General features: G+C 46.1%; 2 protein-coding genes across 3 annotated transcripts in view; one reads left to right on the top strand and one right to left on the bottom strand.

Annotated features, from left to right (window-relative positions):
- Positions 1-3,652: 3,652 nt before the first annotated feature.
- On the bottom strand, positions 3,653-8,949 carry eif3m (eukaryotic translation initiation factor 3, subunit M). Its single transcript, XM_084682959.1, has 11 exons — positions 8,811-8,949; positions 8,188-8,320; positions 7,688-7,826; positions 7,440-7,563; positions 7,067-7,161; positions 6,455-6,538; positions 6,154-6,253; positions 5,896-5,977; positions 4,773-4,916; positions 4,529-4,589; positions 3,653-3,883 (listed from the first exon to the last, which is right to left on the bottom strand). The coding sequence occupies exons 1-11, from the start codon at positions 8,850-8,852 to the stop codon at positions 3,760-3,762; spliced, it is 1,128 nt and encodes a 375-aa protein (XP_084539085.1). The 5' UTR covers positions 8,853-8,949; the 3' UTR covers positions 3,653-3,759.
- Positions 8,950-18,507: 9,558 nt separating this feature from the next.
- The window catches only part of wt1b (WT1 transcription factor b), a 12,825-nt gene continuing 6,333 nt past the window's right edge, over positions 18,508-24,999 (top strand). For both annotated transcript variants that reach the window (XM_084682490.1, XM_084682489.1), the window contains exons 1-3: positions 18,508-19,303; positions 22,937-23,059; positions 24,589-24,688. In XM_084682490.1, the coding sequence (XP_084538616.1) occupies positions 18,886-19,303; positions 22,937-23,059; positions 24,589-24,688 (641 nt within the window). In that variant the 5' untranslated portion in view covers positions 18,508-18,885. The remainder of the gene's footprint in view (positions 19,304-22,936; positions 23,060-24,588; positions 24,689-24,999) is intronic.

Genomic DNA, 24,999 nt, shown 5'->3' with positions numbered 1-24,999 from the left:
GGCCCAGCGAGTGGTGAACGACGCCTTGAGGTGACAGAGCGTGGCTACGTACGTTACATGCCGTCACACTAGCCTATGTGCACGCTCTCTCCGGTGAGCCAGCGCAACGCTAAATTTTTACTGACCAGTTAAACGGACACCACAATAATTACGTGTACTATCTCCCTTCAGTAGAAATGTTCTCCAGGGGAGGCACTTAACGTCGTCCAAAAGCTGAAGCAATCACTTCATGGCCTCATTCTTATATCCGTCCCGCAACCTCTGTCGACGAACAGCGACCTTTGCACGAAAGATTTACAGGGATTTTAAAGAAGAATCTTAGTTTAATGACCTTTTAATGGGACGAAAAGCCGTGTAAGTAATAATTCACACCGAATGGGAAGGCGGTCCATCCAGACAGGAACTTGGTGTTCACAACGCTGCCTCTGCACTTTAAAAAGAAGTGTATAAATTAGCCCTGTAAACCGGCACTTTTTGAAATAGCAGTTTTATGACCTTCTAATGGTGCAGAAATGCTACCTTTTTATATGTCAAGTTTCAGCTTGATAAACCGAGTGAAAAGGTTCCCATCACCACAGCATTCTAAAAGACCAAAGTTGAAGACCCCAACCAACAGTTTCCAGTTCTGTTTCAGGGTGTGAACAATAAACAAAGAGAGAGAGATAGTGGGGAGAGAGAAGAGCGTGAGAGGGGAGAGAAACGGGGATGTTGGGGGTTTCCTTGAATTTCTCCACTACATTTTTCTTAGTTCACCAGCCCAGTGTGTGGGCTCTCTTAGTTCACTAGCCCAGTGTGTGGGCTCTCTTAGTTCACTAGCCCAGTGTATGGGCTCTCTTAGTTCACTAGCCCAGTGTGTGAGCTCTCTTAGTTCACTAGCCCAGTGTGTGAGCTCTCTTAGTTCACTAGCCCAGTGTGTGAGCTCTCTTAGTTCACTAGCCCAGTGTGTTGGCTCTCTTAGTTCACTAGCCCAGTGTGTGGGCTCTCTTAGTTCACTAGCCCAGTGTGTTGGCTCTCTTCGTTCACTAGCCCAGTGTGTTGGCTCTCTTCGTTCACTAGCCCAGTGTGTGAGCTCTCTTAGTTCACTAGCCCAGTGTGTTGGCTCTCTTCGTTCACTAGCCCAGTGTGTTGGCTCTCTTCGTTCACTAGCCCAGTGTGTTGGCTCTCTTCGTTCACTAGCCCAGTGTGTTGGCTCTCTTAGTTCACTAGCCCAGTGTGTGGGCTCTCTTAGTTCACTAGCCCAGTGTGTTGGCTCTCTTCGTTCACTAGCCCAGTGTGTTGGCTCTCTTCGTTCACTAGCCCAGTGTGTTGGCTCTCTTCGTTCACTAGCCCAGTGTGTGAGCTCTCTTAGTTCACTAGCCCAGTGTGTTGGCTCTCTTCGTTCACTAGCCCAGTGTGTTGGCTCTCTTCGTTCACTAGCCCAGTGTGTGAGCTCTCTTAGTTCACTAGCCCAGTGTGTGAGCTCTCTTCGTTCACTAGCCCAGTGTGTTGGCTCTCTTCGTTCACTAGCCCAGTGTGTGAGCTCTCTTAGTTCACTAGCCCAGTGTGTTGGCTCTCTTAGTTCACTAGCCCAGTGTGTGGGCTCTCTTAGTTCACTAGCCCAGTGTGTTGGCTCTCTTCGTTCACTAGCCCAGTGTGTTGGCTCTCTTCGTTCACTAGCCCAGTGTGTGAGCTCTCTTAGTTCACTAGCCCAGTGTGTTGGCTCTCTTCGTTCACTAGCCCAGTGTGTTGGCTCTCTTCGTTCACTAGCCCAGTGTGTTGGCTCTCTTCGTTCACTAGCCCAGTGTGTGAGCTCTCTTAGTTCACTAGCCCAGTGTGTTGGCTCTCTTCGTTCACTAGCCCAGTGTGTTGGCTCTCTTCGTTCACAAGCCCAGTGTGTTGGCTCTCTTCGTTCACTAGCCCAGTGTGTGGGCTCTCTTAGTTCACTAGCCCAATGTGTGGGTGATTGTGACGAGGCTGCACTCCTGGGAACCATAGAGAGAGCATGGCTCTGCTGGGAAGTGTCATGTGACCTGGTTTACCTGCCAGGACCTGGGGACTCTTCCCACAGGGGAGAACTGAGCGTGTGCAGGCTGTGAGACAGAACGTGATTGCATCACCAGCACACACGCTGCTATTGAACAACGCTGTACAAACAGCATAGCCTGAACACATATTTACTGTCTGTGTTCATGATAAATATAAGATTTTTTTTTTGTATTACTCTTCTCTTTTAAACTCTGTAGCTTTAAAGGTAATGGGGTGAGAAAGGTGATGTATCAATTACCAGATATTCTTTAGACTAGTTTTCCCTAAACACTTCTTTTGTATTTGCTTTGTATAAAAAGCTTCTTGTAAACAAAGGCTTGTGAAAATGTGTAGTGTGCTTGTGGGAAAAGTGCCGTAGATCTATTGTTTGGCCTAATGTCTATGATTTATAGTTGACCGTCGATTATTTTATTCATCCAAGTAAACGGGATGAAAAGGACAGAAAAGAACTGAGAAGAGCTTCAAGTGGACTAATTAACAACCAGTTTGTGCAGCTACTTATCACATAGGTAAAAAACCCAGCACTGTTAGTTTCCTCAAGGATCACAATGACTCTTGCTTAGAGACTTGTTGCTCTTCTTGGTTGGTGGTAACTGATTGAAATAGTTGTACTCGCTGTGAAATATTTTTCTACTGTCGCTTGCTTTTCTACAGGTTCACTTTCACTTACAGCAATTCATGTTGTTTAATTGTAACTTGTTTAACTACATGCTCTTATGGATCTTCCCTTTGGCACTTATTTTGGTTGCTTACAATGTGTGCTTCTTGTTTTGGCTACCAGCTTTGCTTTGGGGCTATCATGTTATTATCAGTGACCTATGTACTTTGTAAAGCTCTCTCTTGGAAGTCACTTTGGATAAAAGCGTCTGCTAAATGAATACATGTAAATGCTATACACTAGTATGCAGGGAACCATTCCTTTGACCCAAGTTCTAGTTTGCGAGAGTTATCCTCACAGTCCCATGGGGAAGGAGGTCCAGATCTTCCACACCTCAGGCCTGACTCAGTCCATTAATCACCCCAGTTCCCATCCAACAGTCTGGATCAACGCCCGTCTCCCAGTGTGATCACACCACCGGACACTTACTCAGCCTCTTCAGGCTTGGAACAAGGCCAGTTAAAGTACAGAGACTATTAGTAGGCCAACGAATGGACTCTATTAGCTACTGTTAGCCTAGATCTGGAAATCAGAGGATTAACTTGATACACAATCTAAATCCACGGTTTGTATGAAAAACATTTGCCTTGATAATTTAAAGAAATATGGTCTGAAGCTGAAACATGCGTCAGCAACTACAGGAACCACTACACCTCAACTGACAACAGCGTTTCTAGGGTTACAGGCCGGTGAATACTAAATGACAGCGGCTCATATTATGCCTCTATAATACTAGCGTGGCTGTTTAACAATGGCGAGGTTGTGCAGGATGTGCGATCCTCTCTCACCAGTCAGTAGTCGGCCATGTTTCAAGACACCTTGTGGTGTCAAGCCTGTGTGGAACCTCGACAAAGACGTACCCCCAAAAAACACCAGAACAAGATTCGCGCAAAGGACCCCCCATAATTGCAAGTCGGGTTGAGCCAGTTGTCAGTCAGTGGAAAAGCACCATAACACCTGGAGCCAGGGAAGATCTCACTTTATATTTTAATGGGTAGATATAAAAACGCTAACAGATTGAGCCTGTTTGGAGACCGGAGGGGCTGGGTTGTTGGGGGGGGGTGCTATGGGGGTGGTTAGGCGGAGGGGGACAGAGTCTGCAGGCTGGTCTTCACTGTGGACAGGTTCACCTTCCAGGCACTCAGGCTGTCAGCCAGCTGCTGCCACTGCTGCTTGCCAAAGGTGCGGTGTGTGCTGTGGCTTATAGGGGGGAAGGAGAGAGGGACGGAGGGGGGAGAGAGGGAGGGGGGAGAGAGGGAGGGAGGGAGGGGGGAGAGAGGGAGGGGGGAGAGAGGGAGAGAGAGGGAGGGAGGGGGGAGAGGGAGGGAGGGAGGGGGGAGAGGGAGGGAGGGGGAGAGAGAGGGAGGGGGGAGAGAGAGGGAGGGAGGGAGGGGGAGAGAGGGAGGGAGAGAGGGAGGGAGAGAGAGGGAGGGAGGGGGAGGAGAGAGAGGTGGAGGGGGGAGAGAGGGAGGGAGAGAGGGGGAGAGAAAGAGGGAGGGGGAGAGAGAGGGGGGAGAGAGGGAGGGGAGAGGGAGGGGGAGAGAGGGAGGGGAGAGGGAGGGGGGAGAGAGGGAGGGGAGAGGGAGGGGGGAGAGAGGGAGGGGGAGGGAGAGAGGGGGAGGGAGAGAGGGGGAGGGAGAGAGGGAGGGGGAGGGGGAGGGAGAGAGGAGGGGGGAGAGAGGGAGGGAGGGGGAGGGAGAGGGGGGGGGGGAGGGAGGGGGGACAGGGGGGCCAGAGGGGTGGAGGGAAAGAGGCATGGAGATAGAGGACATGTTAAGCTGATACATGTAAAGGTGAATCAGGGAACACATTCAACAGCCTTGCAGGTGTTTTTAGGTTACTTACCTCACAACAACTTTCCGCTGTGTCTGGTCGATTTTGCAGTACACCATTTTAGTCCTCACAGCTACGAACAAGAAGCAGATAGGAAGGAACTCAGAGATAGGCAGAGAAAAATGGTGTCTGTTTGTCTGTCAAGAAAATCATAAAACCAACAACAAATGCAGCAGGGCCAAAAACACATGAAGTTATGGGTCCCAGCAAAAGCACCCCACAAGAGCACACACACACACACACACAGAGGAGTTACCATCGATGACGAAGGCTTCTACATCCTCCGCCCCGATCTGAAGCTCCTGCTGCATGGTGTCGAAGGAGATCTCCTTGAACTCCACCGCCATCCCCATGAATGTGAGGAGACGCATCTTAGACAGGTTCTGCTCGTGGGAAAGGTCTGGACACACACACAGAGATCACTATACCATAACATCCCTATACCCATAACATGACCATACAATCACTATACCCATAACATCACTATACCATAACATGACCATACAATCACTATACCCATAACATCACTATACCCATAACATCACTATACCCATAACATCACTATACCCATAACATCACTATACCCATAACATCACTATACCCATAACATCACTATACCCATAACATCACTATACCCATAACATCACTATACCCATAACATCACTATACCCATAACATCACTATACCCATAACATCACTATACCCATAACATCACTATACCCATAACATCACTATACCCATAACATCACTATACCCATAACATCACTATACCTATAACATCACTATACCCATAACATCACTATACCATAACATTACTATACCATAACATTACCAAACCATCACTATACCCATAACATCACTATACCCATAACATTACTATACCATACAATTACCATACCCATAACATTACTATACCATAACATTACCATACTCATAACATTAATATACCATAACATTACCATACCCACAACATTACCATACCCATAACATGAATAAACCACAGCATTACTATCCCATAACATTTTATTCCCAATTCATTAATGAGGAGCGATGATCCGAGTGTTTGTCATATGCTCTCTACCATGAACAGATACCCAGTTATTACACCTGACTGAGGGAGGGTGTTTGGTTTGCATCCCTGCCCAGCAGGGTGGAGAGAGTGAAGACCTGCTCTGATTAACACAAACAGCCCTTGCACGGCCGGCTGTGGGGGAGAACGTCACCAGCATTGGTGTGAGGGAGGGTCGCCACGGTAATTACACCTTGGTGCAGTGAGGGAGAAGCTGCTGACACAGGCACATTCCTGCTCTGGGACAACAGCGGGCTGGCGGTTGGGCCGCTAGCTGTGAGCTAACCACTCTGCTCATGCCCTTACTCACCGAGGGAATCGATGAAGTCTTTGTTGTTCTCGTAAAACTTGACGTAAGCCACCAACTTGCCACTCACAAAGATGGTAAGAAGCTAAAAGAAAAAGATACAAAAAACAAATATTGATCAATTTTAAGTTAAGGGGTTAACGTGGGACAGGCAAATCTACACAGTCCCTTTTAACAATGTCACAGAGGGCATCACAGACACCAAAAGGTCAGCAGGAGAGGTCAGGAGTCAGGCTAGGGGTCAGCAGGGTCCATACTCACGTCGTGTATGAGTTCTCCCTCCAGGAAGCGGACCGGCTTGAGGGCCAGCAGGTGGTCCAACAGGAAGGTGTTAGTGTCCTTCAGGGCCCGGACCACACACCTGAGGGAGGAGCCAGCAGCATGTGAGTGACAGCAGGGATAGCCAATGAAGAGGCCATTTTCAAACGCTAATTAATAATAATGTGTCAATATAGCAGATGCTGATCCAAAGCAGCGTACGGGGGGGGGTTGGGGGTGTTGAACCTGCAACCTCTTGGTCTGCAGTGAAATGCTCTAACCACTGAGCTGGGAGGGGGTGTACCTGTGTGCGTCAACACGAGCCTGTGAGGCGTTGTCTTCTGTATAGCTCCCCAGGAGCTCCACCATCACCTTGGCTGCAGAGTCACTGGGACAACACACACGTCAGGATCACATGACACACACGTCAGGATCACATGACACACACGTCAGGATCACATGACACACACGTCAGGATCACATGACACACACGTCAGGATCACATGACACACACGTCAGGTTCACATGATACACACGTCAGGATCACATAATACACACGTCAGGATCACATGATACACACGTCAGGATCACATGATACACACGTCAGGATCACATGATACACACGTCAGGATCACATGATACACACGTCAGGATCACATGATACACACGTCAGGATCACATGATACACACGTCAGGATCACATGATACACACGTCAGGATCACATGATACACACGTCAGGATCACATGATACACACGTCAGGATCACATGATACACACGTCAGGATCACATGATACACACGTCAGGATCACATGATACACGCTTGTCCAGTCCCAACACACACAAATAGATAAGGTATAGATGTGTGGTAACAGAGCAGGTCTGATATATATATGTGTGATGACACGGTCAGTTACCTTTTCTTACAGTCCACCAGAGCCTCGTACACCAGCCTCAGCAGGATGTGCTTCTTCTCTGTGTTCAGATTCCAGTCTGTGATCCACTTACGAACCTAAACATTTCATTTATATTCTGTCATTTTAGGAGCTTTTATCAAAAGAAACATACAAATTGTGCCTTTAAGAAAACCCACACACAACCTTATGAATGTGTTAAAAACAACTTATTGCAAACTTCACATAAAAATCTCTACTGCCTGAGAAACACCTTGAGGGAGAACAAAGAGCTTGCTTCCAAGGTGAGTGTGCAAAGTGAGTGTGCAAGGTGAGCATGCTACACAAGTGTACATGGCGGGCCTGCAAGAGAAAGGCAGCGAACCAGCGAGCGTACCTGGTCGAGGTCGGTGGGGATGAAGGCGATGGCGTTGCAGGTGGCGGCCACCTTGATGAGGCCGCAGTACACCGTGTACCTCACAGGCGTGTTCTCATCCATACCGTGAAACAGATTACTCAACCTGCAGCCACACAGGAACACAGGATGACAGAGAGACTAAGAACACGCACACAGAGTGTAAAAGGAGAGAGAGAAGATAAGAGATATTGAGAGTGAGAGAGCTGATATGAAGTGTTGAGCCTCACAGCTGCATCCTGAGAGAGGGCCTCTCTCCCTCCCGGAACTTCACCAGCTTCTCACAGAGACTCTCGATCAGGGCTTCCTGTTTCTCTGTCTCCAGGATCAGCAGGAGGGACACGATGCTGTTCATCACACTCTCCACGTCTACACAACACACACAGCAAGGAAGGGTCAATGGACTGTATTTATTTAGCGCTTTTGTACCCTACCCAAATGGGCATTTACGTTTTTGCCTGTCATCTACATGTTCACACACACACACACACACACACACACACACACCAACCGCGGCAAAGCTGGCCTGCCCACATCAGGAGAAAGTTCTCAACAAGGGTCAAAGTAAGAGTGGATTCCACATAGTGGAAGGGAACGAGTAGAAATGGGAAAGGTGAGAAAGTAGGGATGAGGACGGGAACATGGAGAAGGCGTCGCTCTGGTGCGTTACGATGGGGGTTGTTGCAGGGCTCTCCGACCGTCCTACTTGGTTTTATCTCCCTTTCATCACCTTTGTCATCGTCCTTAAGACAGACGTCACACGCCTCGATGATCTGCGCCAGGTCTACGTGAAGACCCAGTTCGGAATTCTCCTCAGAAATCTCTGCTCCCTTGGCCTTCAAGTAGCATCTGAGCTCGGACGCCTGTCAACAAAACATAATCAGTTAATATTCTCGAGATTTCATTCAAAGAATAAAAGGTCATTTATTTTCTAGATGCGTAGTCTGGGAAAACGATCTAGCAAACCTAAGTGTAAATCTTAGCTATGTAGCTAGCTTTACCTTTAAATATTGCTCGTTGCAAGCTAACAGCTGGCAGAAGCAAGTGGATGTTTTTCTTTGCTGAAGTTACCACAAACTTAATTGTTCACATAATATCAAAAGAACTAGCTGGCTAGATGGAAAATGTGTTTTGGTTCAACATTTACTCGGACGTAGGACAGCTAGCAAAATTAATTAACTAGCAACCATACGCATAATGAACACAGGCTCTGCTTCGACTGTCATGTGGCTAGCCTTGGTATCTTGCTAGCATTAGCAAGCATAGCTTAGCTTGGGTGTTCAACCCTTGTCAATGCATCCCCATGTGGGGTTTTACTCGTTTGAAAATACAGTTAAAATGCTCCTATCGTACCTGGTCCTCCTCTGTTATGTCGATAAATGCTGGGACACTCATTTTGGATGATTTTAGTGAGCACAGACGAAATCCACGCTCGCACGGCTGATGACCCCGGCGGAAAAGAAAAGACGAAACTGCCGGTGAACGTGATGTACTTCCGGGTTGTCTTGTTAAAGGGACCGCACTACAAAAATCGGATTACATGCTGCAACACAAGCACTTGTGTAATAAACCGACATTTAAAAAGTGGGTTTAGGTGATGTGTATGATATCATTAATCTAATGTCACGGACCAGTAACAAGGCACACTTACAAGCCAGTTACTTGAATACGTAATGTTTTGATACGGTGACATTTTGTCTTCATAGCCTACTAGGTGATGAAGCGCTTGCAAAAACTGGACAATATCAACGGTACACTCCAACCAGAGTTCTATGGTGTTCCAAGTTTATGGAATGCATGATAACAAGACCATCTCAATGTCCCATCACTCTCATATCAGAGCATTTATCTCATATCAAAGCATTTATAACTCTTGGATGAGAGTTACGGAGGTAAAGGCGATCCGCAGAGCAAGGTTATCAGATTGAATTTCCCGGTGAAGACCACCGTGAAAACAACGTAAGTTTTAACCTCCGGAAAACATGTTAGCATCAGATGGGTTGACACTCCCCCCTGACCCAGGGATACAACACCGGAGCCTGTAGGCCCTATATCAAGTGGGATATCCCGGCTAAGCTAGCTCCACTGACAGGCCACTTTCCCCAGCAGTGATTGAGGTGGTGGGGGTTCCAAGGTCGCGAGGGAGTGACTGGATCAGCAGTTCACTTTAAAACCAGGGATTCAGTTTACCAAGTTATCAAGGTGTCAGCCTCACTCTTTCAGGTTAAAGCTAAGTTCCAAACAATAGAGTCCTTTTTACCATCCCATAAAACTGATGCATTATGACCCTGACCCTGACCACCAGTCTTGGTCGGTCAACTGTCACGATTATCCTGTCATGGAGTTACAACTGTGGGTCTCAGAGGTGAAAGTCAATACCTATTTCTTATACTGTAGACTAAGTCCATCTCCAGTTTAAACTTGCCGCTCTGGGTTAGATGGAATACAAAAAAGGGATGGGTCAGAATTCTTCCTACGATTTGGATTCATTCAGATTCACAGGAGAGAGGGAGAAAGAGAGAGACAGAGAGACACAGAGAGAGACATAGTGAGACAGAGAGAGGGAGAGACAGAGAAAGGACAGAGACAGAGAAGGGGGGAGTGTGTGTGGGAGAGGGAGAGAGAGCTTTTGTGGTTTGTATCTACTCATGGTTCCTCAGAAGACGTTCTTACCACCTCACATATAAAACTGTAAAGTAGTAAACCCTGTTATGCTTGGCTGGATAAGGATCTGAGGGGGAAAGCACAGGGAAGTTGAGGGTTTCACCATAGCGCTCACTCGATGCGTCACCCTCTTCGGAAGGATAGTGCCTGGTACCAAACACCCTCTCCCTCCCTCCCTCCTCCCTCCCTCCCCCCTCACTTGTATACCCTGTCACTTCAAGGAATTTACAGCCAGTTCTGCCAAAGTGGGGTTGTGCAACTGGAGCTTTCATTAGCTGATTAACAGCTGTTGTCAAGTGCCTGGTGTATTTCAACCCCTGAATGAGAGTTTCTTGTGTTTGAGGGAGGAGGGTGGAGGAGGGCAGGGTCTCTCCAGGTGCACATGAGACTTTGTTTTTTGTCTTTTTAAAGAGGTTGTTAAAACGCCTGGTTGTGATGTGAGTCTGAGGATACTGCATCTCCTGTGCTTGGTCTGTGTGTGGACAGGACTTGTTTATTAGAAAAGGGTGGATCAGTTCCTTGCCTCTGTGTTTCTGAATCAGGGCCAGTGGGCGGACCCTCACGTTGTGCCTCTCTCCCCTTCCCTATTTAAAAAAATAGTTGGAGAGAGACCGGAAAGCAGGGAGAGAGAGTGTGAGGCAGAGGGGAGGGATATTTAGAGGGGAGAGAGAGAGTGAGTGAGGGAGGGAGAGGGAAGAGAGAATGAGGGAGAGAGAGAGTGAGGGAGAGGGGAGGGGGGGAGAGTGAGGGAGAAGGGAGGGAGAGGGGAGAGTGAGGGAGAGGGAAGAGAGAATGAGGGAGAGAGGAGAAAGAGTGAGGGAGGACATGCAGTATAGGACCTCAGTCAGATTCAAACCCAGGCCCCTGCATTGGCTTAATGGTTTGCAGGCTTACCCAGTGAGCTACCGGGGTGCCCCTCCCCTTCCTAGTTGACTGCAGACTGCTCATTCCCAGTTTACAGGAAATCTCGCTGCTGTCTGATACTTTACCGGAGAATTGACCAGACTGTAGCATGTGACTCAGAAAAAGTTGCATGTTTCTGACTGTCAGAAGGTGTTGCAGCTTCAGAAGTCCAAAAGCCAACCAAGTCAGCCAGTGACTGTAACTATCACCATGACATTACAAGCTAGTCATCAATCAAAAATGTTTAAGCAATTCACACTTCTTGAAACCCAGTCTTCTCAGTACGCACAGCACGGTTAAATAAGCCCATGGAAGGGAGTCTTTGGTGCACCATGTCTAGACCCTGGTCTCTGCGACACGCTTGGCAGCTTGAACCTTCAGACTGGGTTTAACACGTCCTCACAGAGACAAAGGGTTTACTGTGAGTTCAGCAGGTGTCTGCAGTCTCCCTGTAAGCCGGCCTGAGGGGGCGGCCGGGAATCTAAATCACTCTTGTGGTCATCAACCAACATGGCCGCCCCTGTCCTCCCTTCCCTGGTCTCAGTCCCACAGTCCTCTCGTCCTTTGCCCCCCTCACACATCCATCAGACCAAACCTCATTAAAGAGGGAATTGCATGGGTGAGCTCCTTACCTCTTATTATTCCCAAAAATAATAATCTTTCTTGTATTCTTTAATTATTTCTTCCATATGGTTAAGGTTAGAATTGGGAATATAATAATCCACTCGCTGATTTTTGGGCATTTTCAGGTTAAACTGAAAAGAAGATGTGGTTGTTGTCAAAGTTAGCAAACAAAATGAGAAATATGCAACTGTTGTAATGTAATTGATGTGTGTTAGTCTGTGACACTTGACTGCTTCCTACTCCCAGGGCCTCATCAGGAATAGACAGAGGAGATGTCTGTCTACCTGACTTGTTTTCATTCAAAACAGAAGACGTTACCCCTCATACTGTCTGAAGAATCACCTATGAACCTCCATGCGTGTGTGTGTGAACATTAGCCCAGATCTTGATAGATGTTAAATGCCGTTGGTCTGCTTAGATAGCTGCTTAACGACTGTGAGAGATGATCTGGACACAAACAAGATCATCGATACTTAAGGGGAGCCATGGTTGACCCTTGACCTCCCAGATTGTGGGAACAAAACGGAACACGAGAGAATAAAAGCAAAGGTTTGGTGTATTTTCAGACCTGGTTTAATACCCTGGATAGCATCGTCACTAACTCATTTTGTTTTCACTCGTTTTCACTCCTTCAGCCTCCTCCTGCATCATCCTGCAGCGTTCAGACTGTGGGCCCACAGCCGTACTGTAGTCACAGGCTGTGTGAATGACTTATTGTCCCCGTATGGAAGGCCTGTGTTCTGTTTCAGGCTGATGTGAGGAGCGCAGAGCTGCAATCTGACAGGAATTCAGATGTGTCTGTCTGGAATGCAGCCTTAACACAGCTCAGAGAAGGACAGATCGGTCTCCTGTCATCAAAGTGTGTTTACTTTATGTTCCCACAGTGACTCAGAGGAGCGGCGTGCTGCAGGAGGGAAAAAGTCAAACTCACTTACTTATTGGCTGTGGCTATGTGGTTGAGAATTCAGTTGAGAATTGTTTACACACACCGACACAATGTCGGGGAGAATAAAGCACTTAATTTAAAAACAGCATCTATACAAACAGCATCTATACAAACAGCATCGTTGCATGTGTGTGCATGTGCAGGTCTCTCAAACACATTATACTAAAGTCTGTAAATAACTGTCTTCAATCAGCTTTCCTTTTTAAGAAAATCCCTTTCCATCGCTATTTTTATGACATTCATTAATGATGCAATACATATTTGCAACGTACAGGGAGGAGAGATCAGCTTCAAACAAGCTGAACTCTTCATCTACCGTTAAAAAGAGGGGGAAAAGAGAGAAAAGGAAACAGCGACAGCAAAGGAAACAAACCAGTATGTATACTACACAACCCTCTCCCCCAGATCTCTGTGTGATGACTGTGCTCCCGGACCACAGCTGGAAGGTGTGGCTGGATGTGGACGGTGGTTTACTGTTGAAAGACTGTGGTTTCCACGGTCCTGCCTTGGGATGCACTACTCAGCAGTCACATGAAACCAGCAGCTCATCACAGATTCAACACTGGATTCATTTAGCAGATGCTCTAATCCAAAGCGATATTCGTTACAATACTATTCAATTATTTCCCAAATAAAGAGAGCAATCTGTCCTTATCTGCCTGAAGCGTCCTCGCTGCTGCCTTTGCTCTCACTGAGGTTTGTAATTAAGACCCCTACTTCTATGCGGAGAACATACTTTGAGTTTGTTTGGATTGCAGCTCTGAACTTAGATTACTCCTTGTAAACAACAACGTCTGACATGGTCGAGGAGCAGGGTTCTCACTGGTCACCCTGACCAGCGATGGGGGAGGGGGGGGTCATCTTCTTTGGGAGTTTGGAATTCAGAGCTGGCGTTGTTCCACGAGAACCATACTTCAAGGTTGTCTGAAGCAGAGCTTGGGCAGAGGAGGGGATGAGTGGATGACCTTACAGCTGGTGCTGCCACTTTTAGTGATCCTCTCTTCAGCCTAGCACACCTGTAGCTCTGTCCTCACAGATAACACTACTCTCTCCTTCCTCCTCCTCCTCCTCCACCTCTGAAGTACCGCCTGCTCACAATCTCATTGCTTTATTGTGTCTTCCGACTCTCTATATACTCTCTGTACATTACATTTACATTTACTCATTTAGCAGACGCTCTTATCCAGAGCGACTTACATTAAGTACAGAGACATTCCCCCCGAGGCAAATAGGGTGAAGTGCCTTGCCCAAGGACACAACGTCATTTTTGGCACGGCCAGGAATTGAACCAGCGACCTTCTGATTACTAACCCGATTCCCTTACCGCTCAGCCACCTGACTCCCTAGGTGGCTCTGTATACTCTCTGTATACTCTCTGTATACTCTGTATACTCTCTTTATACTCTCTGTATACTGTCTGTATACATGATCATACTGTTAGCACCATGTGTTCATTTTGCAGATCCTTTTACCCACAGCAATACACAAGATTTGAACCTGCATCCTCTTGATCGGACAAATGCTCTTCTTCTGAGCACCCACCTCTGTGATCATAGAATCAGGGACTCTAGAACGCCCAGACTCTAGAACGGGAGATTGTAATCTCAACCACACAGCTTCTGGAATGTGTAGCGGAGATTCCGGTATTAGGGATTCTAACCTCGACCACAAAGATCATAGAATGTGTACCAAGGAAGGGTAACCCTAACTCTATACTAGAATGTGACCCTGGAACGCGGCGACACAAAGAGAAGGGAGTCTCACACACAAGTCAGAGACGTCTGTTCTCCCTCAGATAGGTCTCTCCTCTTCTTATCTCTCCTTAGATACCCGGCTTACTTTGAAGTGTGTCTAGGCTTGATAGGGGGGGAGAGAATTAAAAATGTAACGTTTGTGCAGACTTTGGGAAAGAGGAGAGCTTGAATTCGTCAGCGGATGGTTGGTGAAAGTGCCGAGGGGAGCCGTGTCTCATCTGTACTAAGTTGGGGAATAAGGTGTGGAATAATGTTCTGAAAATGAACACGCTGTTCACCATGGCAGGCGGGAACAGAAGCCGCAGCGCGGAGCCACTGGTGACTAAACAGACACGAGGCAGGGCTTGTTATCAGTGTCCTGTGCTTCTGCCGGGAAACAATGTTTGTTTGTGAGGATCAGCAACAGCAGAACACCTGCAGCTGGTCCCTTCCTCTCAACCACTCAGGACACACATACTGTCAAACTGATCCAACCAGCTGACCACAGCATAACAACAAACTATAATAATTGTGATTTTTTTTGATTGTTGATGAAATAATGATTGGAAGAAAGGGTGTGGTTCGATTGATTCAGCCCTGAACGAGTTATTCTGCGTAAGACTACAAGTTTGAGATTAAAGTTTTAGGTTGAGATGTTGGGAAACTGATTTGTTTCATTCTGGTTGTTCTGATCTCTCTAGCCCAGTTCAGACCCTGGCTTAGCCTCAAGGAGAGATGATCTAAGATGATGTTTTAAACCTGGTTTTGACCACATTGAGATTGAGCAAGTACAGTAATAATACAATTTTGCAGGTGATTTATCCAAAACAACATTGACAAGGGACCAGTGGCCTCTGGATCTTGAGTCAAATGCTCTAACCACTAAACTGAACCTATCACCTGCCAGAGACCCCCCCCCATGGGTTAGACACAAAACCCTTTTCATGACTCCACGGGGACTCACCACCAGGACTAGGCTTCTTTCTGGTCTTTGTTTTCTGGAGATATTTCTAGTGATCTGAAGAACCTTCGTGCATGACCTGCTTGGCGTCTGTGAGTTATGTTGTTTGCTGAGGAAGGAAAGAGGAGGACTTCTTAATTATTTTGGGAGCTATTACTTATGTGCTATTATTATAAAGAAAAAAAACTGTTTCCCTGGATTTCTCTTGGATTCCTGCGCGCTCCTCTGGGATGGAGAACTGCCTTTGCACTCGTTTCTGTCCCAGAAACCCAGTGAGTCACGGACCACAGGGATCTTTACATTATGCTCTTATCAAGAGCTACTTACAGTAAGTACAGGGACATTCTCCCCAAGGCAAGTAGGGCTAAGTGCCTTGCCCAATGACACAACGTCATTTTGCACGACCGGAATCGAACCGGCAACCTTCTGATTAATAGCTCGACTCCCTAACTGCTCAACCATCTGACCCTGCATCTTCTCTTGTCTAACAAGCACAAGCTTTCAGGGCTCTGCTGAAGGATAGGAACACGAGTAAGCCATGATTATAAGCCATGACTATCAGAACACGTTTTGGCGTGCTCATGCGGACCCTTCTCTCTGCTTGGCAGAGGAGGGCTTCTTGAACCTGGGTCCATTATCACCTATTTTCATAGAAGGAAATCTCAGGGGGGGGTAGGGTGAACACGACCCCCCCAATCCTGGTGAAAATACAACATCTCCCGCAGTATCACTATGAACACAAGTTGGTCATTTCAATATTAATAATATGCAATGAAGGAACCTGTGTTGATTATAGACACGACACATGTTTATAAGTTTAACATAGGCTATGTGTTACAGCACAACATTTGGTGTGTGTGTCCAGGAACTGCTCTTGAGAATATTTCTATGTAATCAAACCCCCCTAAGCTGATATCAGATGTTTGAGAACTGTAGCCCAGCTCCAGCTTTGGCATCAGACTATTAAAAAAAACCTTCACAAACCAGCAATGAGGAACCGATGTATTGTTTACCGTAAAATGCAGAAGAAATACAGAGAGAATGCAAAACTTTCTGAGTATAGCTCTACGTCGGTCAGATTGTGCAACAGTGACTGACTAAACAGTAACCTTTGCTACATCAGCAAATATACATCTGTAGATTTCATCATTTGTGTAGAGCAGTCCGGGCAACAGCTCGTTCTAGGTAGCACGTATACTCACCAACGCCAGAATGAGAACATGAAATGAATTGTATTTTATCACTTTTTGTCCGTGATCATGAAAGATTGATCATTTCTCACACTGGGTTAAGCTTCCTTAACAGTCTCTCTCTCTCCACCCCTGGGCCACACATAGCCCCCCCCCCCACACACACACACACACATCCAGAGTTGAATTAGGGGTCACTAAATTTCACTGGAAACACAGACCGAAATACCAGATGGTGGTGGAGGTAGAGGGGGTGGAGGTGGAGGGGATCAGCCCGACAAACTCAACCAGGACCTGGGCAGGAGCTACGAGACGCTGGCCTGGCTGTGGGCGCCAGAACGGACGTCCTGCATTAGGAGTGATGATGATGCTAGTAAATGACGGAAATGCAGTCAAATACGATTATTAAGGATTCTTAGTCATCTTGTTCTCAGTCTTGAGGTTAGGTTTACTCACACACACACCTACAGGAACACAGAACCCAACCCTGGTCTGCTGACCACAGACTGGACCAGGGAATCCAGCTCTTCACCTCCCATTAACTTGGTGATAAACCACTGGAATGCATTTAACGTTATCAAAAAAAATCTATCTCATTGTGAAGTATATCTCCCAAGCCAATTTATATTACAGTTATCAGTTACATGCAGGTTAAACGCAGCAATTTTTTTTGACATTTTCAAGGCTGCATTTAGTTCACATGTCTTTGGTAACATTCCACTGCAGCCCCACTTCTAGCTAAAACCATCATTCACCACTTCCTGTAAATCTTCTTTCACCCTCTAGACCCTGTAAGCGAGTAGGCCTATACACACACACACACACACACACATACACACACACACACACACACACACACACAGACACACAGCTTAGCTAAACACACTTCATTCCAGGTTCAAGTATTCTGAGACCATTCGTGCCACCTTTGCATTTGATGCCGAAGATATTAGGGCTACTTCAAACCACACTTTAATCTTTAAAACTATATCAACGTTATATTTTTAAATATATATAAACACAAGTTTACATCAATTAAAATTAACAATTTCATATTCTATATTTTGAATCCGATTGAAACAGGCTGGAAAACAATTGCAAAGCATAATTTCCGATCATTAGCCCACTGTGACATCACTTGCATAAAAGGTATTTACCAAAAAAACTTCACCGTTTGGATTCTTTCTTATTTGCTGAGCGTGAAACACGGTGCTCGTGAGGGCATCTATTTGGGGGATGTAGGCCCACATGGGAGGGGGCTGATGGGCACAGACATTACATATACTCTGAAAGTTGTTGAATAATTTTTATTTAAATAAGTTTCAGTCTTTCATCTTAAACTTGGGAATTGTGCACAATGCCTAATGCGATTGTGATTTTAATCTCAGACATCATAACAGAAGGTAGGATTCCCTTATGCCTTTAGAAATAGTATGCAAGTCCATTCTATAATTAGACAATGAAGTAAAGACTTACACTGTTCATCGTTTAAAACGTGTTTAATAGTGTGTTACACCTTTACAAATTACACATTAATATGTAGACTATCACTAAATGTTTATATGTTATATTTAGTCATTTAGCTGACACTCTTATCCAGAGCGACTTATAGTAAGTACAGGGACATTCCTCCAAGGCAAGTAGGGTGAAGTGCCTTGCACAAGGACACAATGTAATTTTACACAGCCAGGAATCGAACCGGCAACCTTCTGATTGGTAGCCCGATTCCCTAACCACTCAGCCATATATTAATGTTTTACGTAATATAAAAAATATATATAGTTTCCCCCCCTCCACTAGCACACTCATCCACCAACACACACCCACACGCAGTCACACTGTCCACTCATGCAGCCTAGAGAAATTAGTCATTACACGTACAAAAAGTGCTGTTTTGGAAAGGATCAGGGAGTTCTCGCTGCTCTACAGCTCCAGGCCACACCCCCTGCCACAGGCTCCTCCCCCTGCTCTGGGACGAAGGCAGTATTAGAGCCTCCAGGAGACCAGAGCAGGCAGACAACCTCAGAGACCGAGTCCCCCCACACACTACCAGCAGAGACGATCCACAGGACCTGCCCTCACAGACGCACCCGCCCGTTGGACCCCAGTCATCCTTGGACCCCTGGCTCCTTCCCTCGGACTTAGCAGGACCCAAACATGGCTCCCTAGACCGGACTGCGCCAAGGAGGGTTCAACGAGATACAAAAAAAAAAAAGGTTCCTAGTGGTTTTGTTAAGGACCTTTTTTTTCCTCAAAACGCTCTGCATCTTAACGCCCTCGCCTCCACATCAAGGCGTTTGTTCCCTCCGGGAGATTTGCCATCCCGCTTGGGTTTCACATTTGCGTTTGTGACAGGACCACGTTGTCCTCCACCCCCGCCCCTGATCCGCCCCCTCTCCGCGCCCCGATGTTGACGGAGTCGTACGGAACCCTGGGGAGCCCCGCGGGGTCCGACCTCCGGGACCTGGGCTCATTCCTGCCCCCCGTCCCCTCAGTCCCCTCCCTGCCAGGGGGCGGCGGAGGCTGTGGGGGCTGCTCCCAGTGGCCCTCCCTCCTGGACCTCCACCCTAGCTCCCCCTACGGCTCCCTGCCCTCTCATCCCTCCATGATCAAACAGGAGCCAGGATGGGGATCCCAGGAGCCTCTAGAGGACCCTCACTGTGGCCTGGGAGCTTTCACTCTGCACTTCTCTGGACAGTTTACAGGCACGGGCCCCTGCCGGGTAGGGGCCCTTGGGGAGCCTGCGGCGGCCCACGGCAGGGTGTTCCCCAGCGCGGCCTACCTCCCCAGCTGTGTGGACGCCTCTCCAGCTCCCAGGAACCAGGGTAAGCACGCAGCTGAGCTCTCCCACCTCCGCACCTCTCTCTCTGGGTACAGACCCTGCACCCTACCCCCCCCCCCCCCCCCTGCACCCAGGTTAAACCTCCATATTGTTCAGTAAAAGATCAAAGATCTGAAGTGCATAGTTCTAACCGTGTCTCATTGGTCAGAGACAAGGAACAGGCTGTATTTATTCACAGTGCAGAGTAACCACGGTCCGTTCTTCGTAAGTCGCCTATTACATCCGAGATCAAATGACACATCCAAGATGACATCATCTTGCTAATCATGATCTGGCTAATTCTGGCTGGTTCTTCGAACACCCCTGTTGTTCATGATTAGTATAGCTGGATTGAGTTATTTGGGATAATTGCGCGTTCATGCGTTTGTTTTAAAAGGGGGTAGCCTATGTATCAATAGTAGAAACCTTGATCAGCAACGCTGCTATTGGCTGCTCACCATGGCCAAAAAGAGCGCCCCGTTTTTCCGCAACAGAGCAAGAGCTTGCTCGAAGGTTACTCCGAATTTGAAAATGTAATCGGAACTGCAGGGAGACCTCAAAGTCTGCAAAATCCAGGAGAGAGGGCGGGCAAAACGTAGCAGACAAATTAAATGTATGTGACCACGTTAGATGTTTTATCGTTTATTTACATACGCCTACATTTAGTCATTATGCAGACAATCCAGAGCGACTTACAGTATGTACAGGGACAGGATAGGCCTATAGGCCTATTTTTTTTGTATTTTTATAATTACTTTGTTTATCATCTTTAATGTCATATAATTTAATTTGGTTCCAACAAATTAATGATGTAAATGACACCCTCACGAGAAAACCGTTATCTCTCAAAAAGTAGGCCTATAGTATCGAGCCGCGCTAAATGATCTTGTCTATTACGCAATGTGCGATTAATTCAGGTTCATAATTCTGCTAGTTATCCTTGCACCTTCTGCAACAAGTTGTTGTCGTAAAAACGGACAACACATGGCTGTGACAGATATCCTGTAGTCTATCACCTCTGCTTGTAAAGCCGAAATCAAATCTTGTTTACATAAAATGAGCCTGCTCCCTAGCAGGTTCAAGCTAACGGACTTCTTGCTATGACAGCATGTCCAGAATGAGCGTCGAAGATTGAACAATCCAAGATCATGAAAAATCATCAATAATCAAATAACTGGGTTAGCGACGTACGAAGAACACATCTCAGTTACCACGCATCGTTCACCACATCTCAGTAACTAGCTAGTTATGTCTCAGCTACCCGTTTGTGTATTCGAGTTTTCTAAAACACATCAGAACTTCATGTAGGAACTTCTCAAGGGCGACGGGAAATTCAAAGTGTTCATTTAATACCAGGTTTTAAAGGAACACTTTGGAATTCAATGTTGACAGTGTGTGTCTCTGAGCCAGGAGTTGCGTGTTGGGTCGTGTGTTTGGTGGTGTAGGAAAAGTCAGATTTCCTTTGTGCTTCTGTCAGTCATATCAGCAGATCAGCTGTTGCCTTGCTCATACATAATTAGGACATCTTCCTATTTCATATCTCCTTGGTTACTAAAACTCTTTGTTCAAGTCACTTGTTCCTTTGACCCCCGCTTCAGTTGCCAATCGGCCAATAGAAAGCTATCTTTCAGCTTACAGAATCTATTACAGGCCTTCAGATAACAAGTGTATCATACATGACTGTCACCAGCACACAATACAGACCACAGCAGGAACACATGCATGTATATACAATAGGAATGAACAATAAGTAGCCTAATATCAGGTAATTAGGCTGACCTAGTGCTTGAGGTAAAGCAGTGAGGAAATCCCTGATTCCTCCCACGAGGCTGAAGGTGTTATGTCTGAGCAGGTTGTTGTGTATCTTGCAGGGTCATCAAGTCCTGTCACATTCACAATCTCTCCAGTCCTCAATACTGTAAACTCGCTTTTGCTTACATTTACATGGTATTCAGTTAGCTATGAATGCAAAGTGATAGTACATATAAATAGTTAAACTTTCAACTGTAAAAATCTATAAAACCTTGCTTTATTGAGGCATGAAAACTGAAGCATTTGGTTAAGTTATTGTGACTGTAGATAACTGCTTGTCGAATACACATGTAATTAATAATGATTTTAACATATTTTTCATAACTTTATGGTCAACAACAAAATAATGCTATGTCTACGAAAACAAAGACTCCATATCTTTATTTTCAATCTTATTAGATGGGTTATTGTGTGATCGTCTGACAAACCTGTAGTAAATATACATTATTATTATTATTATTCCTTATAGGATAATAGTAGTGGCTTTTCATTCATTGTGTTAGTCATGATTATATTACTCAATTAGTAATTCCAACACTGTGGGTCTTTATATTCACTGATACATTATTTAACCAAACGCCAAACAGTTTTACATTTAGTGATATGCATACTTATTTTAAAATATTTTTTAAATATTTATTGTTTCTCCTCAATGCTAAGTTTTTTTTACATTAACTAAACTAGTAAACTTGTGGATTTGGAAGACACAGTGGTTTGTACTGATCACGACAGGCGAATGAAGGGGATATTTGTATTTGATTTAGTTTCATCCCGCGTGATGGGATGTTTCAAGGAGAGATTCAAGGTTGCAGCCGCGTGCATGGCAGGCGGGCGTGGGAAAAGCCGTTACCTTGAGCTGAGATCTTCCTCCTCGGAGGACTCTGTCTGTGCCCTGTAGTGTTAAACACACACACACACATACATATATACATACACACACAGACACACACAGAAATACGCACACACACACACACACACACACGCTAGGATCTGTTATGTGTATTAATTGAATTTGGGCCCATTTGAGTGTTTGCGTTTTCCAGTTTCCAAGTTTTGTGTTAAAACCCCTGCCGATATTAGCTCTTTATGTTTAATTTTTTAATCTAACGGAAGCAAAACTCCTGAATACAGATTTTAAATGAGAAATTATTAATTACGTAAACTGTTAATATAATTGCACAGGGACAGGGTCAAGATGTCTTGACATTTACATGTAATTTGAGTCAGCATCGGTCTCCAACTGCCAAATCTCATATTTTTGTTTGAAAACAAATGTTGAAACGACAGAAGCGCTGAGTTATGGCTTACTTTATTACTCCCATTAGAATTTTGGGACTGTTCTTTCCAAGTGTGGTCTAGTTTAGACAAGCACAGGACCGGGGCGGCGATTTATCTTAATTCGAACTCAATTTTGTAGTTTCCTGTTCACCGTTATATGAGTATTTTGAGTTTACAAACATGAGAAAACTTGTAAACAATGGAAAAGTCCTATATCTACAAGTTTGCTTATTCATCAAACTAAGCCGGTGCGTGAATGGTAAAGAGAGTTGTCATCTCGAAGTGTACAAGTTCTTTGTTTATTCAGCAGAAAGTCGTTTTCGAGCGATTGTTTAAACTTTAGAGGGTGAGGGATGGTGGATTGCGTAATACGCCAAGATTTATGAATGATGAGTCAATCTTTTCAGGAACTGCCCAAAACTTCTTTGATTTAGTTTTTTAATTTAGTTCTCTACTGTGGACAATGTGCATGTTTGTGTGCTCGAGTAGATGTGATCCAACATCACATTTGATAGATTTCTCCTCTCTTCCTTCTCCTCTCTCCCAGATTACGGGACGTTGGGCTTCGACCACGCGCTCAGTTACGGTCACACTCCTCCTCATCAGTCCCCCCAGGTCTCCAGCCACCCGTTCAAACACGAGGAGAACCTGTCTCCTCACACCACGATGGGTAACTATCAGAACGTCATCGTGTTTACAACCTAGTGGTTCTGTAAGGGTTATGTACTTTTCGTCAACCCCTGTCATGGCGAAAAATGGCCTGTTATCCATTACGTTTTTCCTTCTTCACAAACTATCTTTCTTTTTTTCTGTTCCTCACTCCCTCTAAATGTTTTTCTTTCTCCCTCCTTCCAGTCTTCAGAGGACAGGTCAGCTAAAATATAAAATAAATAAAATCCCTCCCTCCCTCCCTCCCTCCCTCCCTCCCTCCCTCCCTCCCTCCCTCCCTCCCTCCCTCCCTCCCTCCCTCCCTCCCTCCCTCCCTCCCTCCCTCCCCCTCTCTCTCCCTCTATCTCTTTCTCTCTCTCTCTCTCTCTCTCTCTCTCTCTCTCTCTCTCTCTCTCTCTCTCTCTCTCTCTCTCTCTCTCTCTCTCTCTATCTCTCTCTCTCTCTCTCTCTCTCTCACACACATACATACACTTACTATCTCCCTCTATTTCTATCTCTATTTCTCTGTGTCTTTCTCTCTCCACACCCTCTCTCTCTCTTGCTCCTTATCTTTCTGTTTGTCTCTATCTCACCCTCACACGTTCTCAGTCAAATACTTGTCATTTTGCACCAGTGAATGCTGCGACTATGGGAGTGATAACTTGAGGAAACAGCTTAATGACAGAGTGTTGTGGAATGTGGACAACCACCGAGGGACTAATATACCACATGACCCAGAAAAGACCCACTGGTTCATTATCGCTTTGAAAATTGATTGCTTTATTACCACTGGGAGCACTAAGATTTTTAGAGTACTGCTGAGGGGAAATGTGTTTTTACGTGTGTGCGTTCTTTTCATGTCTTTATGGATTTTGTGGTCTGAACTTGTCTGTGCATGTGTGCAGAGAGAAAGAGCTAGCCTGTGCATGTGTGTGAGAGAGAGAGCTAGCCTGTGTGTGTGTGAGAGAGCTAGTCTGTGTGTGTGTGTGAGAGAGAGAGAGCTAGCCTGTGTCTGTGTGAGAGAGATAGCTAGTCTGTGTGTGAGAGAGAGAGAGCTAGCCTGTGTGTGAGAGAGAGAGAGCTAGCCTGTGTGTGAGAGAGAGAGAGCTAGCCTGTGTGTGTGTGTGGCAGAGAGAGAGCTAGCCAAACAGAACATGTGTTACCCTGTAACCACGTAGGATGTGCAATAAGACAGCTCATAAACAGTCTCGCTCATTGTTTCCCTGTAAATCATGAGTGGCTTCAGAGTCACCAGGAGAGGACTGCTATACACGTCACCTTTACCTGAATAGGATTTGCACTGTGTCTGGTAAATACAGACTGTTCCTGGACTTCAACCACCAAAACAGCCAGACCTATCCACTTCTGATCTCTAGTCTTCTTCTGGACTTTCCATGAGCTTCTGTACGTCGCTTTGGATGAAACCCTAAAATGTACATGAAAAAAAGGACGAAGGACGTATTCTTGTGGAAGCACAACACGGTGTTCCACTGGCTGCCTGCTTGTTTGGGGACGCCGGTTTGACTTGGTTGTGTTTGTTTGTGCCCACAGTGAATCAGCAGTACCAATGCCCCCCTCCCATGTTCAGCTACCCTAACCCTGCAGAGTCCTGCCCCAGCAGCCAGGCCCTTCTCCTCAGGAACTACAACAGGTACCTACACACTTCCTGCATCCTGTTTCGTACTTCCTCCAACTCCAGTTTTATTTATTTATTTTCAGAGCAGCGTTGAGTTAGTCCGTGATCTGAGTTAAGCCCCCCCCGTCTGTTTGTTTCCAAGGTTAAGTGCTGCCCAGTGGTGCACAGCCGTCCAAAACAAACTCACCCTAATCTCCTGCTGATCTGAGTACACCACTCCTGTCAGACTCGGATGAGTGGAGGGGGAGGGAGGGAGGTGGAAGAAGAGGCCATTGTAGGAAAGTGAGGATGGAAATACTGAAGTGACATAGTGGGGGAGAGACTAG

This window comes from Hypomesus nipponensis, chromosome 19 (assembly GCF_054491055.1).
Source record: "Hypomesus nipponensis isolate SF chromosome 19, ASM5449105v1, whole genome shotgun sequence".
NCBI classification, from domain to species: Eukaryota; Metazoa; Chordata; class Actinopteri; order Osmeriformes; family Osmeridae; genus Hypomesus; species Hypomesus nipponensis.
Note: the sequence above shows the minus strand (reverse complement) of the source record. Positions and strands in the feature narration are given on the sequence as shown.